This window comes from Manacus vitellinus, unplaced genomic scaffold, assembly GCF_001715985.3.
Source record: "Manacus vitellinus isolate BGI_N305 unplaced genomic scaffold, ASM171598v3 scaffold_0_pilon, whole genome shotgun sequence".
Taxonomy (NCBI): Eukaryota; Metazoa; Chordata; class Aves; order Passeriformes; family Pipridae; genus Manacus; species Manacus vitellinus.
Genome location: NW_021938789.1, coordinates 26,122,182 through 26,146,263, shown reverse-complemented (window position 1 = coordinate 26,146,263; position 24,082 = coordinate 26,122,182). Strand labels below are relative to the sequence as shown.

Here is a 24,082-nt window from a genome sequence, read left to right as displayed (position 1 = left end):
AAGCTCAAGTGTACTCGAACATCTCTGTAGGTATAAATGCTTGAGCATTAAAAACTATGACAGTTGGAGCTTCTTTCCAGAACTAAATGCTCCTTCTTTTTAAGGTCAATTTGAAGGTGAATCCTATTGTGAATTGCTTTTCTCCGCCAGAGGACTTCATTATAAACAGACATTCTTTGTTGCAGGAGACAGCCTAGCTATTCTTCCTCACTTCACAGTGTGCTTCCCCTCACTGAAGAGGTGCCTGCTATCTGTGGAAAGTCCACATAACACGTCCTGTCCTGAGAGTCACATATTCCTCTTTGTGCCACTGTCATAAGTAGTATCTTCTCTGTTCTATTATTTAAAGGTGTCTAATTGTTCTAGGTTATTCTACTATGTTCATAATTGTGTTAAACACCTAATTATTAATTTGAAAAGCTCATCTGTGTCAGATTACAAAATAACCTCTAGTCTCAGGCTATTCTCAGGAGAACAATTTCCAAAAGATGTTATATGGTCATTCTGTATCTTATTTCCCAGGGTTGCATGGGGTTAAGATTCCACTGACTAGACAAAACTTGCCACTCATATTAAATGCATTAATCTTCTTCTCACAGAGGTTTAGAACTTCTATCCTTTACACAGGTGAGATATAACAGTCTTCCTCACCTATGTTTCTAGAAGGTGTTTCCTCAGAAGCTCCTCTGGGGCATTTCCCCATTTCATGAGTTACCATCTCTTCAGAAATAATGGTAATTTAAATTTCTCTTCCCAACCCTCCTACACATTTTTTTCATGCTGGAATGGCTTGACCTGATGAATCACAGCTCTTTTCTTTTCTTGCTGTTTATCCTCCTGCCCTTGGAGCTTTGAAGATAATCAGTCAGGCATGTTTCTCCCCTTAAAAGCTATTTTAAAATTGAGAAGTCAATTGAGAATGTCATTCTTAGGAGGGTTGCTGAGGTTTAATACCCAAAGAAAATTATAACTGTGTCCATGTTAGTAGCAAAGCAATATAGATAGAGGTACTTATCAAAAATCCTGATGAATTTTCAATTACCTTGATTTTTCACTTCACATCTCCTAATATATTTCATAAAGGCCTGATTCCTTCTTTTAAAAGAAGTTTCCAGAGGTTTTAGAATCAAGACCACAACCTGGCCAGAAAAAGCAGGTGGAAAGTGGCAGGAAGAGTTTTATGATTTGTTTTACTGCACTAGGCAGTGTGGATACTTCTGTTTCAATCTCTTTCTAGGTGTTTGTCTTCATCTAAGGGAAAAAAACAAGTATCCATGCATAACTTGTTATTCACTCAAGGATATCATTATGTCATTATACAAGAGATATACCATTGTATAATAGGACCTGTATACCATGGCTCTATATCAAGCTCCCAAATACTATGAAAGAAATTTGATCAAAGTGCTCTCAGTGTAGAAGATATATTTCACTATAATATCTAACAGTAGAACTAATAAAACAGAGACTTTATTTGGATGCTGTTGAATGACAGTAAGATTCCCATTTTCAGACAGAGTCCACCTTTACTTGATTGTTGTTTGTAATCAACGGAGAAGGTTTACTTCTCATTCTGTCTCCTGCATCATTAGAACTATCCTGGAAAAAAACATTTGCTGTACAAAAAGTGACAATAATTCTCTTGTATTCTCTTCTGAAGTTCTGGTTCAGGAGTCCATATACTATAGCATTAAGGCAGCTGTTGAAATATGCCATATAATAACTAGATACAAACAACCACTCTGGAATCCTAGGGATTACAGTTTTTGGGTTGACAGCCACAGCAAGGCCTATAAAGTTCAAAGGGGCCCAGCAGACTGCAAACAGTACAAATACTACAAACATGGTTACAAAGTTTCTGAAGTCGTGTGGCTTCAGCCTAGGGTTGTTATCTGGTTTAACCCTTCGCCTTACCTGAATAACTAGGATCCATATTCTCAAGTAACAGAAAGTAACTACGGCTATGGGAAGCAGGAAATGGAAAAACACAATTGCTATTGTATATGCTGAACTCACAGATTGTGTAAATGTACACGAGTAAATCCTGGGGTCATACTGTAGCGATCCCACAAACAGGTTGGGCACAATAGCAACAAATGTTAGGACCCATATAAGAACAACATAGCACAATGAATTCTTGTTGCTGTATAGCTTGTCATATTTGAGACTGTGGCAGATATAGCAGTACCGATTGATAGCGATGCCTGTAATATTGAAGATTGATCCAATGACACTTAGGCCCATCAAGAAGCCACTAATCTGGCAGTGTAGGTATCCCAGTTTCCATCCGTTGTGAAACACAGATGTGAGGACCAGTGGATATGGGTAGATAGCTACAATCAAGTCTGCAACTGCCAGGCTTACAACAAACACATTTCCTGTAAAATAAATATAAAAAGGCAAGTATTAGTTTTTCTTTTGATCTTTTTCTGTCATTTCTACTCTCATTATATTTATGAGAAGCCTTAAGCGGAACACTTAAAATGTAATTAGTGTCTACTTTCTAGATCAAAATTCATTATATCAGAAATAAGACACTCATTTTGAGTCTAAAAAGGTAGCTTAAATTAAAGATGCACCTTTTAAAAGAAAACTGTCTTTAAGCTTAATTACCATGACCTAGTATATTTATCATGTCATTTATTTGGATTCTTCCAATCACACAGACTTAGAATTAATATCAAATTAAGATATCCATAACTTTAAGCCTTGCCTTGGTTTTAAATAGTATCTCTTGAAAAATCAGCAGAAATAATATTACTAATAAATTTCAAAACTCACATTTACCTTCCTTATTTAATTTAATTCCCTTTCAGTACATTACCCCTTAACTTTTCCAGTCCTGAAATGAAAATCTCTTTTCCCCCATTTATATTTCAAGCTTCCACGACTTTTACGTGTCTTTTATAGTAACTGTCTTTGAATCTGCTGGCTAGGACTTCTCTAAACTTCTAAGAGTCTAGCTGAACACAGACTTAGTTGTCTTTTCTAAACTGAGAGACATGCTCTTCAGTAAAAAAGTGATGCTGGGCAGTGACCTAGACAGTTCCTAGATACTACTGATGTCCCACTCTTCTCTGCCACCAAACAGAAAAATTAAGCAATGAAATATTCTCTTGGTTCATTTTTTAACAAAGACAGATGCTAGAACCCCTCTCTGCTTCAGAAACAATGGAATCCATCAAGTTTTGAATTAATCTTTTGAGTATAGATTATATTTTCTTTTTTTAGTTGCTTAAACTGAATACCTCCCAACCATTCTAGTTTCTAAGAAGAAGCTCATGAGATACATTGAAGTCACTTTTATTCATTTTTTAAAAGTAACTATTACATGTATTGGTCTAGTTGTTCATGTCCATTTCTACAGAAAGTTATAAATGTGTGTATACACATGCATGTATGTAGGTATATAAATGCATATTCTAAATAGGCATTTGTGTGTTTGAGATTCTATTTTGCAATTCTGAGATTATTCAAGGAAGATGAAATATGAGCTTCTGTTGCAACCTGTAATAAAATACATTGTTAGCTTTAGATGATGCAGATTTCATTATTAGTCCAAAGTGGGGTTGGTGAACTGTTTTGCACTTGGGCAGACAAAACACAAACAAATAAAAAGAGTTTATAAGAAAGGATAAAAGTATCTATGGAACAATAGGGCATTCTATCTCAAACAACTTAAAATGCATCTTCTCTTACCAATCTTAGCCTTTAAATGGCCAGTTAGAAATATTAACGTCTACAAACACTGACAGAGAAAACCAGAAAATATCTGTCTCAGGAAGCTACTTACACTGTCCTGTTTAAATTTTGATACGTGCAAAAGTACCACATTTGATATTTATACTAATGGCCTTAATTTAAAGACTGCTACACTAGCTGTCATCAATTTTGTTTCTGGATTTATAAACAACTTTCTCATGATAGCGTCTATAGTTGTTTCTTCTTTGTCTGGGAATTCAATGCCAGACTGCAATATGCTTATCCTGAAGCCTTTGACAGAATTCCAAATCATTTCAGCAAAAACATCAGAGTTTCTATCAGCAGAAGATGATATGGGGGAAAAAAAACATTGCTTTCAGAATTTACCCTTGATGTAGTGGCAAGTGATACAAGGATAAGACACTACATGGAACTTAGAGCTCTGGTTTTTCTTATGAATCAAGGATTGGAAAGTAAATGAAAATTTGCTGTTAGTGGGTTTTTTCCCACTAAAAAGAATACTGCAAAATTGAGAAAATGATGACATATAAAATCACAATACTTATTCAAATCACAGAATATGCTGAGTTGGAAGGGATTCATTAGGATCATCAAGTCCAAGTCTTAGCCCTGCACAGGACCATCCCCATGAGTCACATTATGTGCCTGAGAGCATCATCCAGACACCTCTTCAACTCTGCCAGGTTTGGTGCTGTGACCACTTCCCTGTAGAGCCTGTTCCAGTGCCCAGCTACCCTCTAGGTGAAGAATCTTTTTCTAATATCCAACCTAAATCTCCCTGGACACAACTTCAGGCCATTCCCTTGGGTCCTGTCACTGGTCATCATAAAGAAGACATCAGTGCCTGCCCCTCCTCTTCCCCTCACAAGGAAGTTGTAGACTGCAATGAGGTCTCTCCTCAGTCTCCTGTTCTCCAAGCTGAACAGATCAAGTGACCTCAGCCAATCCTCACACAGCTTCCCCTCAAGGCTCTTCACCATCTTTGGACACTCTCTAAGAGCTTAATATCTGTCCTATATTGCGGTGTCCAAAACTGCACACAATATTCAAGGTGAGGCCGCCCCAGTGCAGAGCAGAGAGGGACAATCCCCTCTCCAGACTGTCTGGTGATGCTTTGCCTGATGCCCCCCAGGACATGGTTGGCCCTCCTGGCTGCCAGGGCACTGCTGACTCATATTCAACTTGCTGTCAAACAGGATTCCCAGGTCTCTTTCCATGGCACTGCTTTCCAGCATCTCATTCCCCAGTCTGTATGTATATCCAGGGTTGCCCCATATCAGGGGCAGAATCCAGCACTTCTCCTCTTTGGTCTTAATATGGTTGGTGATTGCCCAGTCCTCTGATTTGTCAAGGTCTCTCTGCAGGGTCTCCCTGCCTTCCAAGGAGTCAACAGCTTCTCCCAGTTTTGTATAATCTACAAACTTGCTTAGTATCCCTTCCAAATGATTTATGAAGATGTGGAAGAGCACAGGGCCCAAGACGAAGCCCTGTGGAACCCCACTAGGAACAGGTCACCAGTCTGATGTTCCCCATTCAGTGTTACCCTCTGTGCTCCACCCATGAGCCAATTGCTCACCCACTGCATGATGTGTTTATCCATTGCCCACTCTGGACATTTATCCAGAAGGATCCTGTGAGAGGCAGTATTGAAAGCTTTCCTGAAATCCAAAAGGATTACATCAACTGGCTTCCCTTGAACAACTAGGTGGGTTACCTTGTCATAAAAAGAAATCCAGTTATATAAGCAGGAGTCTCCTCTCATGAAGTTGTGCTGGCTGTGATCAATGACTGCGTTGTCTTTCAGATGTTTTTCAATGCCTCCCACAATAATCTTTTCCATAACTTTATAAGGCACTGAAGTGAGACTGATGAATATGTAGATTCTGGGTCCTCCATCCTGTCCTTCTTGAAAACTGGGACAATGTTCACCAGCTTCCAGTCAGCTGGGGCCTCTCTGGATTCCCAAGACCACTCTAAAACCACCAAGAGAGGTTGTGTGAGGATTCTGGGATGAATCCCATCAGGCCCCACAGATTTGTAGGGATCCAGCTGGAGTAGCAGATCCTGCACAGTTTCAAGGTTGACTGGGAGTTGATCATTCTCACAGTCATGGTCCTGGAGCTAAGGGCACTGAGACCCCCTTGGTCCATCATCCGAGTTGAAGACAGAGGCAAAGAATGCATTAAACACCCCTGCCTTGCCTCTGTCCCTGTTTGTGAGGTGATCATCTCCATCCTGTAACAGGCTGATGATATTTCTACACTGCCTATTGCCATTAATGTACTTGAAAAACCTCTTTTTATTGTTCCCCACAGTTCTGGCAGCTTCAACTCCAGCTGGGCTTTGGTGGCACAAATTTTTTCCCTACAGCAGCAAGCAGAATCTCTGAATTCTTCCCATGTCACTTGACCTTGTTTCCACTGGGCATGCACCTTCCATTTTTGCCATATTTCCAAGAGAAGATCCCTGTTCAGCCAAGCCGGCCTTCTGCCTTGCCTGCTTCACTTCCAGCATTTCGGAACTGACGATTCCTGTGCCCTTAGGAGGTGATGTTTGAAAAGTTATCATCACTGATGGACCTCAGCATCTGCAAAAACACTTTCCCAGGGGATCTTACTTACTAATTCTCTGAGTAGCCTGAAGTCTGCTCTCCTCACATCAAGAGTTATGGTTTTGCTTGAAAGAATTTTATATATATATACATATATATATTTGCTGTTAAATTTCTGTTTAGCTGGAGACTGCCCATCCCAAGCTTCCTTCTCTGCCATCCACTGAAACTTCTGTTGGTGCTCACTATTAATATTGTTAATATTCTCATTTTTTACCCACTGGAGTCAAATGATAAGGAAAAAGTTAAAAGTGGGAGATTTTTCCCCTTTGTTGAAAGGCAATACATGGTATACTTTTCTCTGAATAGTTTAACTTTGGAAACTGAGTCCAGGAGGAGTAGACATTCTGTCTTTGAATCAGCCAGACCTCAAGGTTCTATAAACTCATGCACCATAGTTGTTCCAGGTTTTCTCAGTTGGCTGCTGTAGAGTGACAAACTGAAAGTCTTGGAAACACAAGCTGTGTCATATAAAAATTGGAGGCTAGCAGGATATCTTGGGAGTCTGTCTTTTAAAAAAAAAAAAAATATCACAAGTTTAGAAACCAAGTCCCAAGCTGCCAGGTCATGGTTAGCATGTCAGCTGAATGAACAAAGCATGGGCCTGAAAACTGCTTGGAAACCAGATACCTGCTTGCAGAGTGGACTTTTAGCTTCCACTTGAGTTCAGATACATTTTCGTTGTATGTTTTTTGTTTGTTTTGAGGTTCATTGTTTCAGACTCCAAGGTTGGATCTGAAATGATGTTGAGCTTTCATATGTTATATAATATGCTATTTAAAAATATGATCCTAGCTTTACGTACCCAAAATCAGTGGAAAATATTGATAATTTATTCAATTCCTATATTTTAATGGCATATTGTGAAATTAAACCCTAATGTTTGGAGACTACTTAGTATTGTAGAATCATAGAATCATAGAATCAGCTGAGTTGGAAAAGACCTTCGAGGAGATCAAGTCCAACCCTTGATCCAACACCGCCATAGTTACTAGACCATGGCACTAAGTGCCACATCCAGTCTCATCTTAAAAACCTCCAGGGATAGTGAATCCACCAGCTCCCCGGGCAGCCCATTCCAATGCCTCATTACTCTCTCTGTAAAGAATTTATTCCTAATATCCAACCTAAACGTCCCCTGGCACAGCTTGAGACCATTCCTTCTTGTCCTACTGCTGGTTGCCTGGGAGAAGAGACCAATACCCACCTGGCTACAACCTCCTTTCAGGGAGTTGTAGAGAGTGATGAGGTCTCCCCCGATCCTCCTCTTCTCCAGGCTGAACAACCCCAGCTCCCTCAGCCTCTCCTCACAGGACTTGTGCTCAAGTCCCTTCACCAGCCTAGTTGCTCTTCTCTGGACCTGCTCCAGCACCTCAATATCCTTCCTGAACTGAGGGGCCCAGAGCTGGACACAGTACTCCAGGTGTGGCCCCTGAGTGTGGCACTGAGTACAAGGGAAGAATCACTTCTGGAGCTGTTGGTCACACTGTTTCTGATCCAGGGCAGGATGCCATTGGCCCTCTTGGCCACCTGGGCACACTGCTGGCTCAGCTTCCTGTCAATCCAAACCTCCCAGGTCCCTTTCTGCCTGGCCTTGCTCTCCAGCCACTTCTGTCCCCAGCCTGTAGAGCTGCAGGGGGTTGTTCGTGGCCATAAGTTTGCAGGACCCAGAGTGTAGTGTTGTTGAACCTCATCTCGTTGGAATCAGTCCAGCTCTCCAGCCTGTCCAGGTCCCTCTGCAGAGCCCTCCTGCCTTCTAGCAGATCAACACTTCCCCCCAACTTGGTGTCATCTGCAAATTTGCTAATGGTGCACTCAATCCCCTCATCCAGATCATCAGTAAAGATATCAAACAGAACTGGGCCCAACACTGATCCCTGGGGGACACCACTAGTGGCCGGTCGCCAACTGGATGCAGCCCCGTTCACCACCACTCTCTGGGCCCGGCCCTCCAGCCAGTTCCTAACCCAGCACAGAGGGCCCCTGTCCAAGCTGTGGGCTGCCAGCTTTTTCAGGAGTATGCTGTGGGAGACGGTGTCAAAGGCTTTGCTGAAGTCCAGGTAGACACATCCACAGCCTTCCCCTCATCCACCAGGTGGGTCACCTGATCATAAAAGGAGATCAGGTTGGTCAGACAGGACCTGCCCCTCCTAAACCCATGCTGGCTGGGTCTGATCCCTTGTCCATCCTTTAGGTGCTGTGTTATTGCACTTAGATCACTTATGTGATCTGCTCCATAACCTTGCCAGGCACTGAGGTCAGGCTGACAGGTCTGTAGTTTTCCGGGTCCTCCTTGCAGCTCTTTTTGTGGATCGGCGTGACATTGGCCAACTTCCAATCATCTGGGACCTCCCCAGTGAGCCAGGACTGTTGGCAGAGGATGGAGAGGTGCTTGGTGAGCTCTTCCACCAGATCTCTCATCACCCTAGGATGGACCCCATCTGGTCCCATAGGCTTGTGAGGATCCAAGTGGCTCAGCAGATCACTAACTGTTTCCTCCTGGATTACAGGGGGGATATTCAGCTTCCTGTCTCTGTCTACCAGTTCTGGTGTTAAGTATCTCAGCCTTTTCCTCATCTTTGGTGACTATGTCCCCCCACCATGTCCAACAAGGAATGGAGGTTTTCCTTGCTCCTACTTTTCTATTGATGTATTTGTAGAAGCATTTCTGGTTATCCCTAACAGAAGTGGTTAGATGGAGTTCAAATTGTGCCTCTGTCTCTCTAATGTTCTTTCTACATGACCTAACTATATTCCTAAACTCTGCATGAGTAGCAACCCCTTTTTTCCATAGTCAGTAAGCTCTCTTTTTTCCCCTAATCTCCCTTAATTTTCCTTTAAAATCTCCCTGTTCAGCCAGGTTGGCTGTCTTCCCCACTGGCTTGCCTTTCAGCAGACTGGGACAGCCTGCTCCTCTGCTTTCAAGACTTCCTTCTTGAAGCATGTCCATCCCTCCCAGACCCTTTTGTTTTCAAGGATTATTTCCCAGGGTACACTCTGAACCAGTCTTCTGAGTAGGTTGAAATCTGCTCTGTGGAAGTCCAGGGTAGAAGTTTTATTGACGGTCCTCTTTGCTTCCCTGAGTATTGAAAACTCTATTATTTCATGGTCACTGTGCCCCAGACGGCCTCTGACCACCACACCTCCCACCAGCCCCTCTCTGTGAATAGCAAGTCTAGTGGGTCCCCATCCCTGGCAGGCTCATTTACCAGCTGGAGCAGGAAATTATCCTCTATACACTCTAGGAATCTCCTAGACTGCCTCTTCTCTGCTGCGTTGAGTTTCCAGCAGACATCTGGCAGGTTAAAGTTGCCCACACGAACAATAGCTGGTAATTTTGAGACATCTGCTGGTTGCTTGTAGAATAATTCATCACCCCCTTCATCCTGGTTGGGTGGCCTGTAACAGACTCCTACCAAGATGTCAGCCTTGTTGGCCTCCCCCTTCATTCTGATCCACAGGCACTCAACCTTTTTGTTACTGACTTCAAGTTCTACAGAGTCAAGAGACTCTCTAACATATAGAGGTGAGTACCACAAAAATATATATATAGGAAAAAATTAATTTTCATCTTCAGATTTAGGTTTGTACAGAATGCTATAAATGAAGCCTGAAGCTCAATATTAAAACCTTTTAAAAGGTTACATAATGAAAATCTTGAATAACTCTTCCTTGAAGAAAAAGTATTCATTCTCTTTAGAGAGATCACATTACTGTGAAAAAATGTGATTTGTGTAACTAAAGAATATATTATTATGCAGTAATGCTAGTCAGCTGAACTGAGAAGGCAGAGGTTGAATTTCTTGACTTCAACATAGGCCGAATAAGCTTTAATAAATTTAAGCAAATGTTGTGCTATGGATGTATGTGGGAAGAAAGATAATCTACCGGTAACCAGGTTTAGCAAGTCATGCTTTTAGATGCTATCTAAAGCAATGTTCCATTAAATATTTTACTGAAAAAGATGCCCTTCTGCTCAGCAAACACATAGCAACATCAGACCTACTTGCTGAATATAAAGTTGCACTAAAGTAACAGAAAACAAAAAGCATTTTCCCAGATAATTTGACTTTTCCAAGAGCAAAATACAACATAAACTGAGTGTAAAAACTGTGGCCCTGACAGATTATAAGAAAAAATGCTTATAGAATTGTCAAGATGTCAGAATAAATATAAGAACCTCAAATAAGAACTAGTAGTATCAGTAGCAACTTGTATTTGCAGAACATACAAATTAATATGTGGGTTGTTTTTCCCTAGATTTAGTGCTAAGTGTGCCCTTAATGGGAATTAGAGAGTTTCCAGAAATTTCTCATAACTTAAATAAGCGCAGAATAGTAATGGAGAAAATAGTCTAGGTGGTACTGAGTGACTCCCATAGGCTTAAACTGGAGGGCTGAACAGTTTGCCAGCAGATCAAAAATGACTAATTCTTTTGGCAATTTTAGGAAAACTGAGGGAGATGTGGTCTATGGAACATTTTCCTCAAGTGTTGAGACTGTGAAGTACTTTAATTCTTCCAAAACTTTTAGCCTGGGGAAAAAAAATATTGTAAAAAGGGAAACAACTTATCAATGGAATAAAATAGCAATGTTTTAAAGCACTAGAGATTCCAGTTAGAATTTTTTTGTACTCAGGAAATCTGAGTGAATTTTAGAGAAGAACTCATATTGCTGGAAATATTGGTAAGGCTACTATTTCTCCTCTTTTTTTCCCCCAGATATTTCCATACCTTTTAATATTGGTTGCTATGTCACTACTTCTGTTCACCTATTTCAAATTCTTTCCTGTATAAATAATGCATTGCCTTCTTAAAACAAATGCTTTCCATGAACCATCATGTTTTTATCATTTTGCTACATTTTGAAGAACATACCATCACGTTTCCTGTTTATGCAGTAGTGCTTCAGGTTGCAGCAATTTTAGGTAAGATGGGTTTACAGTCTTTATGCTAACTGAAGTTGCTTTAGCTTTTAGGTAAGACTAAACAGTACATGTAGCAGTCATTGAAGTCACATACAAGGATTTTGTTTGAGTGGCCATTGACTAAGACATGTAATGTTTACTTGTGTAGTATATCTTCAAGTAAAGAGGATAATGTAAAAAGTAGCAGTGTTGGACCAATTACAAGATCAAACTTAATTTCCAACTCCCAGGTCCGTGTCATTCTTACCTACTCTCTTTTCATCACTTATAAGATATTTCCAGATATGCTAACAGTCACTTTCAATTGCTTCATAACAAACCTTAATTACAGGATACTTCCTTATAAATTTAGATCATATTTTCTAGACATTGTGTTGTATTTAAATATCATACTTGCCAAGGTTGTTATATCCACAGTTTTTACATATTTAATGGCACAAAAATGTTCATTTACATTTTAAAGCACTGGCTTCTGATCACTCTAATACTTCTATTGATTTGCTTCAAGGATAGCTTACAGATTTTATTGGCATTATGAAATCTTTCTCACTAATCCAGCCCTTGCTCAGAATGTTAATCTGAGAGTTTATGCTGCTAGTTGAAAACAAGACTATGATTAGATGCTCACCACTGACAGCCTGTAGCATTAGAAACTTTAAATGCAGTACCTCACAATTATAACTGAGTACAGCATCATACTGACACACTTCCGTACAGCAAAAGTGGCAGCATAGCTGACAAAACACCTGGTTTAGTAAACTAGTACCTTCCCTTCACAACTGAATGGTAGGAGTGAAATGAGTCTTTGATTCTAGAATATAAGACATCACATGAAATAAGGCAATGGGCTAGTTAATGAAGACAGTAAAATGAGAAGCCTAAGCATAATATTCAATACAGTATATTTCATTTTCCCACTAAGAACTTCTTCCCTAGAAAGGCATTTTGTTGGGCCTCTGCTTGTCTCATTATTGTTTCCATGCATAAAATAGTATCTTAATTACAAATATTAAAGCTAGATTTGCTTCATATACCACGAACATTTTTGTCCTGAATGTTGTTCCATTAGCACCAATATTTCATTTGTAAAACATCATAAACAACTACAAAATCAAAGAGTGAAGGCTGTTTTTGTGAGTATCTAATACATATTCAATAAAATCTCCTTGTTCATATATCCAGAGACAGAGTTTAACACTACTCAGTGTTCCTTCTCCCTGGGACATTATCCAGTCATGATGTTTCAAGGAAAAGAAGACCACTCCATAATTTTTCTAGTATTAAATTAATATTGGAAAGTTGCTGTACCCGGCAGCACAGTTTGGGATTCCACAGAGATCATGTTCAACAAAAACTGTTAAATTAAAACACCTGTAAGTGGGGTCATCGACCACTGTTTCTTAGGTAAAATTCCAAAGTCAAGTAAGGTTACTTAGACAAACAAGTGTGCAGACAGTCCCAGCTTCACTGGAGAAAGATTTGAAATGTCTAAGAAGCTAACAGTCCTTGCAGCTCAGCATCAAAATGGCACAAAACAGCTGAGCAAAAATATGGGAATAAATATTACATAAGCTCCAGTTACTCCTGGGAGCTTCATTCACTTTACAGATAATAATATCAACTCCCCTAGATCTGAAAAAGTCTATTTTTAAACTAAAGGCACTATTTATAAACCTGTCCTGAATCAAGAGGTCCACGTGTGCATTAAATTTGAATAGCGTGATGGGCCTGTGGGTTTTGCTTCTCATTAGCAAGTTTAACCTTATGTTGCAGATGGTGATGCAAAGAAATGGGAAGGGATTAAAGCCCACATTCAACCTTTTAGCTTTAAGCATATGTAGGAAAACCTCTCTCTTTCCTTTTAAACTGATAAAAGACCTTGTATTACTTTGTTGTTTTCATAAAACCTCATTCAAGTGTACACTTCTGTCATATTATAGAAGGATTTTTCAGACCTTCTATCACCTCGTTTGGTCACTAATGAAACCAGCAGTGTAATTACAGATATGCCAACTGCCTACAGCTTTAATGATGTCAGGCAGACAACTTGTTAGCACTGAGGAGAGTATTAAATATTTGTGGTTTAAACTCATTTACAATCTTACTAAGGCAGAAATTCTTAATGTCATAGACAAGTTAAGATACTGAAATGAACCTAAGTAACCTCAACTTTCAATTGCAGTTAATAGAAATTCAGAGAGATGGATCTTATAAGGCTGGACAAATATACTGCATAACAGTATATTTGAGAGATATTGAAGAATAGATTTGTTAAAGGGCATAATATCAGAATAATCCATATTGTAACACTTTATTTCACTGTGCTGAAAGTTGAAGAAAATTTTACATAATCAGCATGGCATAAATGAAAGATTACTGATGCACTCAGAAAACAAAATATTATACTGTATTTAGAATAATTATCACACAGAATCTTCCAGTGAAGCTGCAGCAACAATTAAACTTGAAATGCCTATGCCACCTTCTGGCCAAGAAAATCAGATGCATGAATGAGTAATTGGCAGAAAATGGCAGTGACAAATTATATAGTATTCAGAATAAAGGAATGGTTGGGTGTCAGGTCTGAGTTGACTGTAACCAAACTGTATGCAGATGTGATGAAGTAGTTTTGCAGGTATGCCAAACAACATACAGTTTTCTGTATGTATCACCCACCATTTTTTCCTGCAGTCCCATGACACACGTGAGACAGCTATTGCTCTCCTTCTTACAGTCTAAAAATAGTTTTCAGTGCTATTCTTGGTGGTTCAGTCATGAGAGGAAAGTGATGCAAGTTTACTGTCAGGCAGAGAAGGGAATTGAATCCATACGCTGGATGAGTGCTACAGACTTGGGGATGTACCTTGCCTGTGGCAGTTTTGTATGACATGCCAGGGCTGCTTTGAAAATGTCTCTTATATTGGACCTCTCACTTGATAGGAGTACTTAGTTTGTACTAGGCAGTGGATTTAGTGGGTGCATGGGATATTGAATATCTCAATACTGGCAAGACTGAGGTGTTCCTCGGTACGCCAATAAGGATAGCGCTATCTGCTGGATGAATTTATGTGACATGAAATACAAAGCACCTGAGGCTTGTAGAGGTGAAAAGGCCTGGTGTACCATTGCCCACTTAGGCACCTAACGTAGGAGCAGACTGGAGTTGACTGAAGAACTTTTGTGAACCTGAACTTAAAAAATCTAGAGGCTGTCAAGGTCAGGGTCTTTTTTAATGACTTCTAAAAAAATGTCATTTTAAAAAGTACTTTAAATAGATCTCAGAGCTACAGTGCATCTCAGGATACACTCATCTTTCTGTTACATTATGCAGTGGCAGGAAATATTTTGCTAGGAGATTCTACATAGTAGGTTCATGTCCAAGATATTTTGCTTTAGAATCGGCAGCAAACTGAACAAAACTTCTGTTCTTTAACAGAAATGTCTAAAATTTTATCACAGTAATATCTAGCTAATACATACTTACCTTGGAAGCAAGATTGTATTAAACTGGCACTGTCATACAGTTTTATGGTTTAAAAACATAGAAATAAAAGATGAAAGTGACTCTTGTCAGCCAGCCAAGAGTGAACTAAGACACAACATAAAATATCATGAAGGCTTATAATGACATTGAAGTGAATCAACAAACCCTGCTGTCTTGCAGGTGAAAGTTTGAAACCAGGGCAGGCAGACGTAGTGGTGGATGTCTCAAGTTCTGTGACCCTGTTTTTGGCTCTGGTATCTTCCTGGACTGTTCTTTCTACAGTTCACTGGGCAGGTGTGTTTTCAAGGTCAGGACATCTATCCCCTTTGAACATCAGCCTCTTCTACCATAATGACAATATTTCAGAGATCAAATAGATTTGCCTGAATAACTTATCCACTTTTACAGAAGGGAATTATATTACCACTTCTGATTTGATCTTTTCTATCTCTAATTTTTATGATTCATTTGGGAGGAAAAAAAAAAGTCTGTGAACAACCTGTTCTCTAACAAGGTATTGCCTAGATGTTACAGAACACTGAGGTTCAGCAAGCTGTATGAAACCGATTAGAATAACAATACTGTTGATGTCAGAGGATCATGCTACTAAACTGCATCACAGCAGAATCAGTGCAAGAGTACTTTCCCCCCTTCAACTGTATTTGCATTAGAGACTGGAAATAAATGGAAAGACAAAAATGATACTATCACAGTAATATAAGAGCTCAGATAAATAAAACTAATAATACAGTTGAGAGACTAAAACAAATGAAAGGGAAAAAGCATAAAAAGGCAGAGAAGGATGCTTGTGAAATATAATTATGTTTTATATCTGTACAAAATCTCACAGATCTGTCAGGACTGGTGCCAGAAAAATGTGAGGATACAGTATATTGCCTTTCAAGTTCTAATATATATTTTGAGAAAACAAGTAGGAGAAAACAGGAGAGTGGAGGTACAACCACATAACTGACAGGAGATTTCTATACTGTATAAAACATTGCAAACACAAAATTGCTTTCCTGAATGTCTTTGAAATTCACACTTTTATGTAACAGGATTTTGTGCCTGATTTGTCCATAGAATTATTCATGGGATGAAAAAGAAGTTAAAAAAATTCTCAAGAGGACAAAATAATCCATTTTCTTTCTGTTATGACTAATAACAGTATAGGTGGTCATTCAGCCAATGTATTTAACTACAGAGTCCACAGTAGACAGCGAAGATAATGACATGAGTTCATAAAACAGTATGCCCAGTTCTTTCTCCTAAAATCAGCAATGGTAGGATATCTGCCAAAACAATGGAAAATAGCACTACAAAAAATATCACTTAAATATAGTTAAATGTGTTTACTCTCCCCTCCTCTATCCATTCTCTATTTTTCTATTCCTTTTCTTCCTTTTTTGTTTATTCCATCATCACATCTTTTCTCTCCGTAGTGCTTTACAACACAAAATCTTTTATGTTTCTGAGAGAAGCCTTTTTTCTCCCTGCTTTCCCCTCCTTTCCTCTCTTTTTTTTTGCCCCAAGTTCCTTTAAAAAGGTGAGAAGACACAGATGAATATCATACTACACTCCCATCTTATCAGTTTGATGATTTTTAGAGTGTATTCCACTGCATCATTATCAAAGACCCAGGTGCCTACAGTTCTTCCCCGCTCCCTTTCAGATCTTCATTTTCTTTATTGTGCTACAGCAAAAATCAAGTTGAATGTTCCCAGACCAGAGGGGAGAAAGAAATGGGATTAAGTATCATGGAATTCACTAGAATACATGCTATTTTAATTCCAATGTTAGGGGGTTTGTTTATAAAAGTAACTGATGATATGGAGAATTCTTGCTCTTCTATAGCATCAGAAATGTATTTTGCACTGGAAATTAAAAGCAGGGCAAATAGGTGGAACTTCTATATGCATGGCAGCAGGGTGAAGGATCTTAATACCCACCTTCTCTACTATCTGTCTTTTCCTCGTTATGAGGAACAGAGAATTGAATTCAGGAAACAGGATATGGGAAAAACATCTGGATTAAAAGAGAGTGAAGATCCTTTCCTGATATGTAGATCCTTTCCTCCATAAAAAGGTTTAAAAACCTTGTGAAGTTTGCTATTGGACCAAAATAAACTGTTCCAGTCCAACAGCAGAACACCTACACTATCTGCCTGTGTCTGTGTATATCCACAGCCTGCCAGGAGAATCCCTTTCTTAGCATATACTTTTGTAATTTGATGGGCACCCACATCATCTGCAGGATTCTACACCTTCCACGCTGAGGTAAAAATATGATAAGAAATACAAATTAAACCTAAACTGGTTACACTGAGTGTCAAGCAAATTCAAAATATGACAAAATAACAATTAATGTTTCAGATAATTTTCTTAAAGCAGATTATCTGGATTGTTGCAGTAAGCAATTAAGATTATATAGCCCTGAAAATTTAAGTGTATCAAAAGCTTAGAGGCATTAGTATATTTTCTCCCCTTATATTATTGAAAACAAAACTGATTTAGATATAGGATACTTTTATAAGAAATTAAGGAAGTAGGTAGTTTATTCTTTATTGCCCCGATTCATACAGGTAATAAACTATAATTTTTTAGCACCTGTATAGTATAATTGACTCAGAAACAATGTTTGTTTATATTAGATGTGTATTTTAAAATAGGTTGTTGATAAAACCTGCAATTGAAATGTTATATTAGACGAGAAAGAACGAAGACATTGCTCTACCTTAAGTAAAATCTGTATTTTAATTTGTATCAAAAAAGTTGCAGGAAATATGTACTTTATCTGCACCTAAACTCTTTTTTTCCCCCTAAAGATCCTGAAATGGATGTTGACAAATAAAATTCTCAGTTTTCTAATGTTATCCTCATTGTTAGTAGCAATAGTTTATAGAGAACTTAAGACAAAATTTAACATTTGTGGCATTTGAATGACCACAAAAATATTTTCATTTATTTTAAGGCTTCCTAGGATTTTTATATTTGTACAATTTAGTTTCTTCATTACAAAAGCAACTGTCAATATAAATAAAACAACAAGGACAAACTGCCTATAAAGAATTCATAGAACTTTAAAAAATATTCTTAACTCATTATTCCTTTAATTCTTCAGACAAATAAAGACATGACTTTTTTTTTTCCCAATATTTCTTCTGAACAGCCTAAAATAAACACTGTGACTTCACTGCAGGCAAAAAATTAAGGTATCCTAAATTTTTGCCAATACCTTTAGAGTATACAATGATATGAGAAGTACTGATGCACATGTATATCATCTAGTTAATCCACAACAGGATATACTATTATACTTGTAGATAATTAACATATCTCCACTAAAATTTTAACTGAATTATCTGGTTTTTTGCCATCTGAATGATAAAACTTGCACAGATGTTGGCTCTGGTTTGACCAGGCTCTAGAAGTTATAATGAGAAGGAGAATTCATTTATTGCTTGTTGTTTCTTTCTTTTTTTTCCCCTGCATAACGGGATTTTTCATAGAGCACAGAATAAAATTTTCCAGCAGTAATTATTTCAGAGGAACTAGAAAAAGAAATAGTCAGGTATGACTGCCCTTTGACATCACAGAAGATTTCAGGTATTTCCACACTGTACCTCACACAAGTGGGGTCAACCTCTTGAAGGATTTTTCTTCTCTTTAGCAACTACTGACATACAGCTCCAAATTTTTTCAATATCCTCTTGATTAGTTAATTAGAAAATTCATTACTTTTAAATTTAATGGTTATTAGAAATAAAATGGGGTTTGGATTTGTGCCTTTTATCTTAGCAGTATTAAATGAAGATTTTACTAAGAGTTACCTTACATGGAGATGTAATTTAGCATACACATGAATTTGCCATGCAATTTTATCCTTAGAAGTGGGCTTTTGACTAGAAAAAGTTGGCTAAAATAATGACTTAGCTAACTCCACTGACAAGTTGAAGTAGTGTAAGTAAGCAAATAAGTGGCTCTGCATATAGAATATAACTCATAATTATATTTTTGAATTGTTACTCATCCCCATCTTGTTTTAGTTACTTGCCTGTTCTCGGGGTTTTACTTTCATAAAGAGTGGTGTGGAATTTTTCAGAAAGCATTTATTTTCTATTGCTTAAGACTGAACTGTTTGTTTATTACTAAGTGTAATTACTCAGTAATAAACAATTTATTACTCTCAAAGGACATGAGACTATGGCACTAGCTAATAGGAAAGATATATATATATATAAATGATGTTGATTTCAGTACCTACATAGGTCTTCAGATCTTATCACTCAATGTTCTTACCTAACCTGTAGCACTAGACTGTCCAGTACAACGAAAGAAACTGCCGAAACCTACACTTGCTGTCAAAAGTATTGGATTTTGTATTATAGTAATTTCAGTGTGGTAGCATTTAAAAACTCTGTTATGATATCTCATCTGAAGGATTTGTACCCATTGATTTTTGTTATGACTCAGAAATATTGTAACTGCTTACTTTGAGAAACCAAACACAATTTGTAAAATTAAGTTCAATACCTCCAGAGTAAAAATTATGAACCCTGTAACTGTGTGAAAACCAAACAGATTTGCAAAACTATATCATTATAATCTGAGTCTCACAATGTTATGTATATAATACCTTGGCTGTTGGAGCTCCTTTGCTTTTTTAGTGCCAATTTTTTCCTCTTATACTCCTTTCTATCTTTGTTTTAATGCTAGGGAAAATCTTACCAAAAAAAAAAAAAAAGCTTTTAAGAAAGCTGAAAAGTTATATATAGATAGCTAAAGATAGTATCCTTTTAAATATTTAGTAAAAACTTTTCCAGTTCTCCCTCTGAACCTTCCTGCTCGGTTCTTCATCTTTTTTTAGGAACAGGGTTTTAGTGTGCCAACATACTTCATTATTTAACAAAACTTAACAAACCAGAAGTCAACACTACTACTTATGAAACTAAAAATAAAGAAGGCACCCAAAGAAAGGTGGTATAATTATCTCAATGAATATTAAAAAAAATGTATTTCTATGTTGAAAGGATGCCAAAAAGAAGAGGTTCTGTACAATCAGTGTATGTCAAAGATGTTGTGTATTTATATTGTGTTACAAAACCTGACTTGAAGCTTATTGTGAAGAGGAATGAGCGGGAAGGAAGCCTTAGCTTCAGACTGAACAGTAATTTTGCATTTCTTTACTTTGTTCTATCAGGGAATAATCCTCTCATTTTTTAAACAATATCTTGTAAAATATTCTACAGGTAATTGAATGCTGAAAAAAAGTGTAGGGAGTGCAAGAAAAGTGTCTTTCACATCTCAGCTAAAACCTCCTAGATTTTCTTACTTTAGTTTCATAAAGATCTGTATTTAGCTTTGTATGTGAAAAGATTTCTTCAACATTTTTGAAAGACAGCTTGAGTTCCTCAGAGAGCCACTTTAGTTCTTTCCACGTATGAGCACAAAAACGTCCACTTTAGCACATTAGTGTATTTTTTAAAGTAACAGCAGAAGAGCTTCCCCTAAGATCTGAAAATTCTTCACTCAAGACTAACAGCCTTCATTTGTGCGGAGTAAAACTGGTCAGTTCACAATGCAGAAGTTAACTATTTTGGTAATACATAAAACACCTCCTTCTAACTCTTTTATTGAAGTTGTGTGTGTCAGTTGCAATCATCGATGGGCAGTAGCAGAATTTGTTGGCATTATAGTAATTTCCTGATAGACTTGAATTCATATTTTAGGGAAGTCCACGGGGATTTTTTGTTTATAAATTCCAATATCTGGAATAGTACAGTGCCAGTTCTTTACAGGATTTCTAGGTATATTTTATTAACAAGCTTGCTTCCTGTAAATTTTGTGTGGAAGATGTTGACCTGGTCAGAGCTTTAAAATAGATCAGTCAACCTTCTTATAGTGAGCTCAATCAATGAAGAAAATCATGTAAGACAGAGAACAATAAAAATAAACCAGTTTCTCCCTGCTTTGTACTTCAAGGTATATCCTTTCTTCCAGGATTGATTTCAGTCAGTTCAAGGACTATGATGGTCTCCTGTGGTCCTCTTCTCATTTCTTAGGCCTAATCTGTTTTCCGTTCTTCTTGGCCATCTCAGCTCCCGCTGTAGTTGCAAGTTTCCTTCTTCTTGATGCCTTCCTCTGCCTTGTCTTCCAGTTGGCTGGTACTTGCTTTTATTGACCCTGGGAGAGAGTCATTTCCCCTTTCTTCTGGGAGATAAATCTCACCCACATATGCCTTTACTAACAAAGTGTGGCATGCAGAGTGAGGAGAAAGGTAACAAATACCTTTAGTCAGACTTAAAGGAGAAAAGAATAGTACTTAAACTTTTCATCTTCAAGACAGCTCCTGAAAATCTTTCTTTTAAGTCTTCAAGGAATTAAAACCTATGCCAAACTACTAAGTACAACAAATGAACAAACACATCCAGCCTTTTTCTTCTAGAATAAGAAATTACTTAGTTATACTTACTTAGACAGTACTTAGAGATTCTCAGTAGAGGTATAAAGTCAGAAGAGGTACAAAGCAGAAGCAGTATCAAAGGATCAAAACAAGTATTGTTTAGCTTTTCCATCAGTGATTTGTACAAAGGGTACCTCCTCAGCCCTCGTGAGGCTGCATCTGGAGTGCTGTGTCCAGTTCTGGGCTCTTAAATACAAGCGAGACATGGAGCTCCTGGAGCAGGTCCAGTAAAGGGCAACAAAGTTGATTAAGGGACTGGACATCTCACTTATGAGGAAAGGCTGAGGGATCTGGGCTTGTTCAGCCTTGAGAAGAGACAACTCAGAGGGGACCTCATCAATGTCTGTAAGTATCTGAAGACAGGGTTTCAAGAGGATGGATCCAGGCTCTTCTTGGTGGTGCCAAGCAATAGAACAAGAGGCAATGGGCAGAAACTAAGCCCCAGGAAGTTCCATCTGAATTGGAGGAAGAACTTCTTTACTGTGCAGGTGATTGAGCACTGGAACAGGTTGTCCAGAGAGGTCGTGGAGTCTCCCTCACTGGAGATATTCAAGAACCATATGGACCCAATCTGTGCCATGTGCCCTAGGATGATCCTTATTGAGCAGGGAGGTTGGAGCAGATGACCCCACAGTGGTCCCTTCCAACTTTACAGAATCTGTGATTCTGTGAAAATATCTACCTCAGCTTGGTCACAAAAGGATTTCTCTGATGATGAATCACCTGAACATCAGGACAACCTAGTCAATATGACTGACAAGCAAGCACTGCTCAGAATAGGAACTTGCTAATCACCCAGGAAGGATAAAATTCTGTCATCCTTAACAGACATAAAAATTATATTTCTCTGTTTATGGAAAAAATCAGGATTGCAATACTATTTAGTTGCATGAACATTTGTTCAACAGCTGGTTCACTGTTGAGAAATGCTACAACCCAAGCATTAGAAGCTGCATTTCACAGTGAACCTGGCTGCTCTCATGTTTCACCTGTGGAGGGACTTTTGAAAATGAAGTTTCCTGGGGCAGAAGGGAAGTGGAGCAGGTTGCTCCCCATCCTCCTACTACAAATGGATCCAGGAGACAAAGCTCAGCATGGTTTAAAGTGTTTAACATGTTAAAATGATTGTTTTCTGTGAACCTGCACACATGGATTTAGATCTATATGTCTAGCTTGTATCAGTGGGCTTCCTAATGAATTGACAAACAATAATTGATATAGTTGAACAGTTATATTCATATGTAGACATGTAATGAACAAATGTACTGAACAAATATGGGCCATATAAGGCTAGAAATAATGTTAACTATAGGTGGGAAAAAGTAGGGACTGACATGCATTTGTGTCCCTATAAATAGGGAAGATTATTTGAAATCCCTGCTGCCTCTAGTTCATAACGAAAATTTAAATGTTGATGTAAATTTGATTACAGTCCATACAAGATTTAAGATTTAAAAATCATGCTATACATGAGTTCAAATTACAAACCAACCTCACATCTACTTCAGTTTATTGTATAAATATAGAGTATTGGGACTATGGTTTGTAGTATTAAATGACTGCATTAGTATTTTTTAATTTATAAGCCTATTGTTCATACATAAAACAATTCAGTGAAACGAGTTGTTATTATTATGGTGATTTTTTTAGTGTTCCCAACAGAACCTTGCTTATTAAGATTATTAATCTTCACAGAAACAAGGAGTCCCAATCCCCAAAAGAGCCAATGACAGAAGCCTAGTGAAATTCTCAAACCATCATGAATACATCCTGTATTTTACATTTCTCACTCATTATTATTGCACACAATCAAGCCCTTCAAGGAACGCACCTGGAAATTTACATTAGCAGTAATTACTGCATTTTATATAAGCAAATATGTAGATGATACAAAACTGGGAGAAGCTGTTGACTCCTTCGAGGGCAGGGAGACCCTGCAGAGAGACCTCGACAAATTAGAGGGCTGGGCAATCACCAACCATATGAAGTTCAAAAAGAGGAAGTGCCGGATTCCGCCCCTGGGATGGGGCAACCCTGGATGTATGTACAGACTGGGGAATGAGATGCTGGAAAGAAGTGCTGTGGAAAGGAACCTTGTTGATGGCAAGCTGAATAGGAGTCAGCAGTGTCTCGGCAGCCGGGAGGCCCAACCTTGTCCTGGGGGGCATCAGGCAAAGCATCACCAGCCGGTCCAGGGAGGGGATTGTCCTGCTCTGCTCTGCACTGGGGCGGCCTCACCTTGAATATTGTGTGCAATTTTGGGCACCACAATATAGGAAAGATATTAAGCTATTAGAGAGTGTCCAAAGGAGAGCAACAAAGATGGTGGAGGGCTTTGAGGGGAAGCTGTGTGAGGATCGGCTAAGGTCACTTGGTCTGTTCAGCCTGGAGAAGAGGAGACTTGCAGTCTACAACTTCCTCATGAGGGGAAGAAACAGGACAGGCATTGATCTCTTCTCTGTGGTGAGCAGTGACAGGACCCAAGGCAATGGCCTGAAGTTGTGACAAGGAAGATTTAGGTTGAATATTAGAAAAAGATTCTTCCCCCAGAGCGTGGTTGGGCACCACAGGGAAGTGGTTACAACACCAAGACTGGCAGAGTTCAAGAGGTATCTGGATGATACTCTCAGGTACATGGTGTGACTCATGGGGATGGTCCTGTGCAGAGCTAAGAGTTGGACTCGATGATCCTTGTGGGCCCCTTCCACCTCAGCATATCCTGTGATTTTATTATTTTAGTCACTTCACCCCAAGAAAACATAACTAGAGTGTAGTGATTCCAAAGCAATGCTTTTCTAGAAGGAAATTCTGAGAAGCAATAGAATTAAAATAGCTGCTGTTGGATATTTAAAATGTCATTATAGTCAACAGCTTCA

The 24,082-nt window shown here is 38.5% G+C and overlaps 1 protein-coding gene across 1 annotated transcript in view; it reads right to left on the bottom strand.

The window, feature by feature from the left end:
* Positions 1 to 1,509: 1,509 nt before the first annotated feature.
* The window catches only part of MTNR1A (melatonin receptor 1A), a 58,881-nt gene continuing 36,308 nt past the window's right edge, over positions 1,510 to 24,082 (bottom strand). Inside the window, 1 exon segment of the mRNA XM_029961254.1 lies at positions 1,510 to 2,378. Coding sequence (XP_029817114.1) covers positions 1,510 to 2,378 — 869 coding nt within the window.